This window comes from Delphinus delphis, chromosome 19, assembly GCF_949987515.2.
Source record: "Delphinus delphis chromosome 19, mDelDel1.2, whole genome shotgun sequence".
NCBI classification, from domain to species: domain Eukaryota; kingdom Metazoa; phylum Chordata; class Mammalia; order Artiodactyla; family Delphinidae; genus Delphinus; species Delphinus delphis.
The window spans coordinates 21,348,868-21,355,745 of record NC_082701.1 but is presented as its reverse complement, the minus strand read 5'-3'; the positions used below and the strand labels follow the sequence as shown (position 1 = coordinate 21,355,745).

General features: G+C 61.9%; 2 protein-coding genes across 2 annotated transcripts; both read left to right on the top strand.

Annotated features, from left to right (window-relative positions):
* The first annotated feature begins 1,262 nt into the window (after positions 1-1,262).
* On the top strand, positions 1,263-2,510 carry TCAP (titin-cap). The gene is made up of 2 exons (XM_059998281.1): positions 1,263-1,414; positions 1,660-2,510. Exons 1-2 carry the CDS (start codon positions 1,305-1,307, stop codon positions 2,051-2,053), a joined length of 504 nt encoding a protein of 167 aa, XP_059854264.1. The 5' UTR covers positions 1,263-1,304; the 3' UTR covers positions 2,054-2,510.
* A 2,284-nt stretch (positions 2,511-4,794) lies between these two features.
* Positions 4,795-5,855, top strand: PNMT (phenylethanolamine N-methyltransferase). The gene is made up of 2 exons (XM_059997013.1): positions 4,795-5,208; positions 5,333-5,855. Exons 1-2 carry the CDS (start codon positions 5,093-5,095, stop codon positions 5,772-5,774), a joined length of 558 nt encoding a protein of 185 aa, XP_059852996.1. The 5' UTR covers positions 4,795-5,092; the 3' UTR covers positions 5,775-5,855.
* Positions 5,856-6,878: the final 1,023 nt, after the last annotated feature.

Here is a 6,878-nt window from a genome sequence, read left to right as displayed (position 1 = left end):
GAGCTGACTTGCTTAGAGCCAGGGGTGGGGGCGGGGTCTCCTCTTGGTCCTGGCTAGGTGTGCGACCCTGGGCAAATCTACCTCTCTGAGCCTCCATTTCCTACTTTATAAAAGCTTTTGTAAGGTTAAAAGATACCAAGAATCAGGTGTAGTGCTCAGTAGTCAAGAGGATGCAGTTCTGCCCCAGGTGGGTGCCCACAGGCCTTACCACTAAGTTCTCATCTCAGCTCCTGTCCCTGCCTCTCTTGGTGCCCTTTGCTTTGTCCACTCAGCGATGCCCTTATTCCTCCTCCCCCATGCCCTCCACCCTGCGTGCCAGCTTCCAGCAGCATGCGCCGCTGCTCTCAGTGCTGGGCTGTCCTGGCAGCCCTCCTACTGGCCTTCTCCCTGGGGATGAGAGCCAGGTCCTGCCCAGTGGCACCCTGGAGCTGGCAGGACCCAGAACTCCTCTGGTACGGCCATTGTGAACAGAAAGGGGGCAAAATGAGGCCCAGAGTGGGGCAGACGCTGACCCATAGTCACGTAGCCCATTTATGGCTGCTTTGGGGCTAGAGCCAGCTCTGGCTGCCACTCCCTGGAGCCCCTGGATTCCCACCTCACCCCACCTGAGGTGTTGGGGTAGAGCTGGGGCCACCTCCCACATCTGCTCCCCCCACCCTACTGGCCCGACGGCAAAGGAAGACACCTGGCAAAGGTTGGCGTCCAGGATCCCACGTGTGGAATTAACTTCCGTTGCCCCTGCTGGTGAGGTGGTGGTCAGGGGCCAGGCCTTCAGGGGCGGATGCCCGAGGACGTGGCGGCACTGTCCCTTCTTGCTGAGGGGATAGTCAGGGGATGTGCCCTTGAGCCCAGGCAGTGGGGAAGGACACGATGGCCTGGTACAGAGCCCAGAGGGGGCCTCGGTTCCTGCTGTTTCCTGCTCTGTTTACAGACAAGCCGCTGTCCTCCCTGGGTTAGGGGAAGGGGTGGGGCAGAGGGCAAGTGCCAAGGTGGCACGAGGCTGGGCACGTGCCTGGTCCCAGATGGTGTCTGAGGAGTGTCAGACACCTGGGGGTTCACGCTGAGGACCCCCGCCCCCACAGGAGCACCTTGAGCTCTTCAAAAGCTGACCTCTGACCTGGGGGCAGCCAGAGTCCAGGTACCCCAAGCCCCGCCCTGGGCCCGGAATCCCCCAGCAGTGAGTCTTGGCTCTGCTTGTAGCATCTGACGCCAGAGGGCCTGAAAATAGCCCCTGGAGGAGGGGGAGGGTGGGGCTATTTAAAGGGCATGGGAGGAACAGAGCCCAGAGGGAGTGAGCGGTCATCATGGCCACTTCAGAGCTGAGCTGCCAGGTATCCGAGCAGGACTGTGAGCGCCGAGAGGCCTTCTGGGCTGAGTGGAAGGATCTGACGCTGTCCACACGGCCTGAGGAGGGGTGAGTGCTGGCCAGCTGGGGGTCCCTCCTCCCCTCCCCTAAGCACCCTTCCTGAGCCTTATGAAGCCAGAGCGCAAAGGCCAGGAGAAGTTTCGGGGGGTGGGGGCCAGGAGAGTTCCCGCTGGGGGGAGCGAAGTGGAGTCACCCCTCCAGCACCCCAGGTCCTGGCACCCCAGGTCCTCAGCGTGTGACTGGAGGGCAACAGATCACAGGAGTTCAGTGTCCCCTTCCCCTCTCCTTCCCAGTTGCTCCCTGCATGAGGAGGATGCCCAGCGGCGGGAGACCTACCACCGGCAGGGGCGGTGCCGGGCGCTGGTGCAGCGTTCCCCCTGGCTGGTGATGCGGATGGGCATCCTGGGCCGCGGGCTGCAGGAGTACCAGCTGCCCTACCAGCGGATGCTGCCGCTGCCCATCTTCACCCCTGCCAAGGTGGGCTCCACCAAGGAGGAGCACGAGGACACCCCCATCCAGCTGCAGGAGCTGCTGGCACTGGAAGCAGCCCTGGGTGGCCAGTGTGTGGACCGCCAGGACGTGGCCGAGATCACCAAGCAGCTGCCCCCTGTGGTGCCTGTCAGCAAGCCCGGCGCCCTGTGTCGCACCCTGTCTCGCTCCACGTCCCAGGAAGCACAGAGAGGCTGAGAGGGACGGTGACTTGGGCTCCACAGTGCCTGCCCTGGGCTGGGCCCTTCCTGGCTAGGACCACGGAGGGGAGCTGCTGGCCATGGAAGCTTTGTAGTTTGCCCAGAATTGGGGGCTAGGGGAGGTGGGAGCCAGAGGCCAGGATGCCTGGGTCTCCTGAGTTCCCACAGGGAGGGAGCAAAGACGGTGGGCACTAAGGGTGGAGTGCTGGGGGCCAGCACAGCCGAGTACCCCCAGGAGGAAAGGCAGAAAATGCTGGTGAGGGTAAGAGGTCCCTGAGAGGAGTGACCCCAGTCCGGATTTCAGCTTCAGAGAAGGATGAAGAAAAAGCATAAGGAATGCTCAGGGAAGGAGGCCTGGAGAAGAGCGGAGGCAGGGGGACGTGAAGAGGGCCGAGGCAGGGTGGAGCTCCCAGCACCCTCTGTTAGCGCTGCAATAAATGCTCAGTCACATGCCAGAGTTTCGTCTCTTTCCTGGTGGTTGAGGGGCCCACCCGTTGGTGTCCCCCCCATGCTCACTTCTGGGAACAGGCCCTGCATCTGAGCTAAATATGGCAGAGTTAGTGGGTCACCCCATGCTCCTGGGCGGGGGGGGCGGGGAGGGTTGCAGGGACAGAGCTATAAACAGGGTGGCTGTCTGTCCAGTCCCCCTGACTCTGCTCTGCAGTGCTGGCCTCTGTGTGAGTCCCCTGGCACTGGGCAGTGCCCAGGAGGCCAGTTGGCATCCAGGGTTTGTTTAAATGACCTCATGAAGAATATGGAAGGGGCTGGCACCGGGACTGTCCTCAGCTGTGCCTCAGGGTGTGGATGGGGTCAGTGACCCCAAGGCTGACCTCTCTCTTGGTTCTGAATCCAGACAGAATCAATCCTTGGCTGGGGTCAGGTGTTCTACCCTCCCTGCCCTGGGAGCCCAAGGTGGGTTCTTGGGGGTAGGGTGTGTAGGGGGTGGTCAGGTTCCTGTGTGTGACCCCTGCAGCTGTTGTGGTGACTCATGTCCCAACCTGGCTGCCTGGTCCAACAAGAAGACACTTTCCCTTTGGGACAAGGTGAGGGTAAGGGTGTGGCACAGAGGAGGCCAGGGGCTGGTAGCCCACCCAGGGCTGAGAGGCACTAGACTTAGCCAGAGGAGGGCTCCACTCCAGGAAGACCACGGAGATGGCCCCGCAGAATCCACTTCCCATTTGGGAGGATAGGAAGGGGGACCCTGGCATCTCAACAGCCTGGTACCTGGAGTGCCAAGCAATCTGCAGGGCTGGCCTGGCCCTGCTCCTCCAGAGGGGGCTGGAGTGTGGGCTGGGAGATGAGAGGGGTCAGACTCCAGACCAGGCGACACATCTAATCCCTTGGCACCCAAAGGCTCGGATCGCGTCCCCTGGTACCCCTGGCAGCCTGGAGAACGCACCCCGCGCCCTTCCGTCCTCACCTGGGTCCCTCGCCCCGGACGTGACAGAACGTCCCGAGCCTTCCGCCCTCGGCAGCCCCCAGATACGCGGCTGGGAGCCTGCAGGGCCCGCAGGGGAGGCCCGGGCAGTTCCGTCCGCTAAGTGCTTTATCCCTGCTTGCCTGCCCTATCGTCGCTGTCATCTGACGGGCGGGGCCGGAGCTCCGCTCTGGGGCCCCGGGGCGACCGTGGCGGAGGCCAGAACGGACTGTCCTTTCCGGAGTCGGGGCGGGGGGCGGGGGGAACGCTGGAGGACAGGGACGAAAGAGGCCTAGGGGAGAGGCGGAGAAGGGGAGTTGGGGTGACCTCACTAAGGAAGGGGGGGTGGCTGTTGGACAGGGTGTCCCAGAGATGTCCCTGGTGCTGGGAGCTGGGAATGGGGGAAAGGGCTAGCTTGAACCCTGGCAAAAAAGAAGGGAAGGGATGCCAGGCAAAAGGGGTGAATGGAGAAGAGCTACAGGGAGGAGCTGGGGCTGGTGGACGCAGGGGTCTAAGGAGTCTGGGGGCACGAAGCTGAGGGGCAGGGCGCGGGAGCTGGCCTTGGACCAGGGCAGGTGAGGCAAAGGGTGGAGGGCAGAGGGGAGCAACTGTGGAGCAGGGGCGGGGACGGATGCTCCCCCCGTGTGTCTGCTGCTCCGACACTAAAGGAGATGGATGGGGTAAGGGAAACGCAGCGCGCGTGGCCCCGGGCGGCTCATCGCTCAGCCGCCGCCCCCGCAGCGGAGAGGTCGGGGTGGGGGTCCGGCCGCAGATAAAGGCGAGCGGGGGACAAGGGCGGCCGCGGCAGCAGCATGAGCGGGACAGGCCTGAGTCACGCTGCGGGCGCGGCCCCCGACTTAGACCCGGGCCGGGCGGCAGTCGCCTTGGCCTACCAGCGCTTCGAGCCCCGCGCCTACCTCTGCAACAACTACGCGCCCCCTCGGGGGGACCTGAGCGGCCCCGATGGCGTCGGGCCTTGGAAGCTGCGCTGCTTGGCGCAGACCTTCGCCACCGGTGAGCGCTGGGAAACAGAACAAAGAGTCATCAGGGAGCCAAAGGGGCGCGCACGCGACAGCCAGATGGGGATAGGTAGTTAAGGGGTGAAAACAGAAGCGGAGCAAGCATCCCTCACGTGAGGGGGGGTCGGGAGGGAGAGCACTCAGAATTGAGAAGTGAGGGGGGGAATGCAGAATGAGGGGCAAAGGCGGAAGAGAGAAGCTGCCAGGCACCTGAGACTTCCCCCACTTAATCCTCACTGGTAGGTGACTAGAGTGTATAGTTGCGGAGCCTGAGTCACAGAGAGGTTGGGTTCATTTCCCAAGGTAAAAGTCAGCGGGCGTTAGAGCCAGACTCAGACCCTGGTTAGTCTAACTCCAGAGCTAATGCTTCTTCCAGACAGAGACACACTTCCAGGGGGAGAAGGAACAGAGAGAGGGGGAAGAAGCCCCAGGTAAGGGAGGCCGTGACTGAGGCTGGGGGCTGCAGGCACAGGCCTAGCACCACGACCTGCTTCCTCTGCCCCACCCAGGTGAGGTGTCTGGACGCACCCTCATTGACATTGGTTCAGGCCCCACTATCTACCAGCTGCTCAGCGCCTGCGCCCACTTTGAGGACATCACGATGACAGATTTCTTGGAGGTGAACCGCCAGGAGCTGGGGCTCTGGCTGCGAGACGAGCCTGGGGCCTTCGACTGGAGCGTGTACAGCCAGCATGTCTGTCTCATCGAGGGCAAGGGGTAAGGGCTGGGGGGTACGGGTTGGGCAGGGGGTTTCCCACGGAGTGGCTGGTGGGAGGCAACAGAGAACGGGGTGTGGGCAGTCCAGAGCCCTGGTCCTGACTCTGCCTTCTGAGTCAAACAGTGAATCCTGCCAAGAGAAGGAGTGCCAGCTGAGAGCCAGGGTGAAGCGGATCCTGCCCATCGACGTGCACCAGCCCCAGCCCCTGGGCGCTGGGAGCCTGGCGCCCCTGCCTGCCGATGCCCTGGTCTCCACCTTCTGCCTAGAGGCTGTGAGTCCGGACCTTGCCAGCTTCCAGCGGGCCCTGGACCACATCACTACACTGCTGAGGCCTGGGGGGCACCTCCTCCTCATCGGGGCCCTGGAGGAGTCATGGTACCTGGCTGGGGAGGCCAGGCTGGCAGTGGTGCCAGTGCGTGAGGAGGAGGTGAGGGAGGCCCTGGTGCGTAGTGGCTATGAGGTGAGGGATCTGCGTACCTACATCATGCCTTCCCACCTTCGGACAGGCGTAGATGATGTCAAGGGCATCTTCTTCGCCTGGGCCCAGAAGAAGGTGGGGGTGTGAGGCCCCAGTGCATACAGTGTCGGCGGCCCTCACCCACCTAGATTCCCTGTTATCTGAGGTGGCACCTAATAAAGAAATAAGTCCGTGCTGATTGGTGTTAAGTGCAGTCTGCGGCTCTCCTGGGAAGCTACAAGGGCCCAGAGCTCTCTCTTGTGTTGTGGGCATATGGGAGGCATCAACCCTGGCCTTTTTCCCAGAAGCTTCCATGAAGGAAGGTTTCCGTACACTCATTCTTCCCAAACTAAGGAAAGCCAGGGTCAGAGGAAACTCATTCAGCATCTGCTGTGTGCCAGGCACCTGCTAGGTCCATTCAGTCCTCACACTCGGCAGCAGGTCCTGTTATCCTGTTTGCAGGTGAAGCTCAGAAAGGTTAGGAACAAATAAATAATAGAGGAGCTTAGCAGAGCCCAGAAGGGGAGGTGAAGGGGGATAATTAGGAGAACTTGCAGGCGGTGGTGCTACAACCCAGGCACAAAGGCCAAGGGAAGTCAGAGGGGAAGAACAGGCACCAGCTCCCTCTCCCAGCCCCCACTACGAGCGGGACGGGAGCTCCATCCAGATCTGCTGTTGCCCTGAATCTGGTCCTTGCCATCCCCACTCCCATGGGCCTAGGTAGAGACGCCATCTGCCTGTTGCCTCCAGCCAGCTCTGTCTTCTTCCCTCCAGCCCACCCTACTTACACAAATGAGCCGGAAAAGGGTAGGTGAGTCTGAGAATTGGTTTATTAAGAATGTCCCTTGCCACCCTCCTACCTTAAAATAGTTCTTAGTATCAAAAGAAGTTACAGGTCACCCAAGTCCCTGAGGTTGGAGTCCTAGCTCAGCGCCCTTACCCCCAGGGAGAGGCAAGAGGGCAGAGAATCCCGACTCCTTGCTCCAGTCACAGACACTGCCTTTGGATGGAAAGTTTCTGCAGCTCCATATTCTGTCCTTGTGGAGCAGGAATGTGCTATGGCTGCTGGCAACTGGCAGGGGTCACCTTTACCAGGGTGCAGGTACAGCACGGCCCCTGCCTGCCTCTGGGAAGACCAGAAACCAGACCCAGCCAAAGCCTTCTCCCCTCCTCCCTCAGATTGCCCCCTCCCTCCCCTGGGTCAGGCAGTGG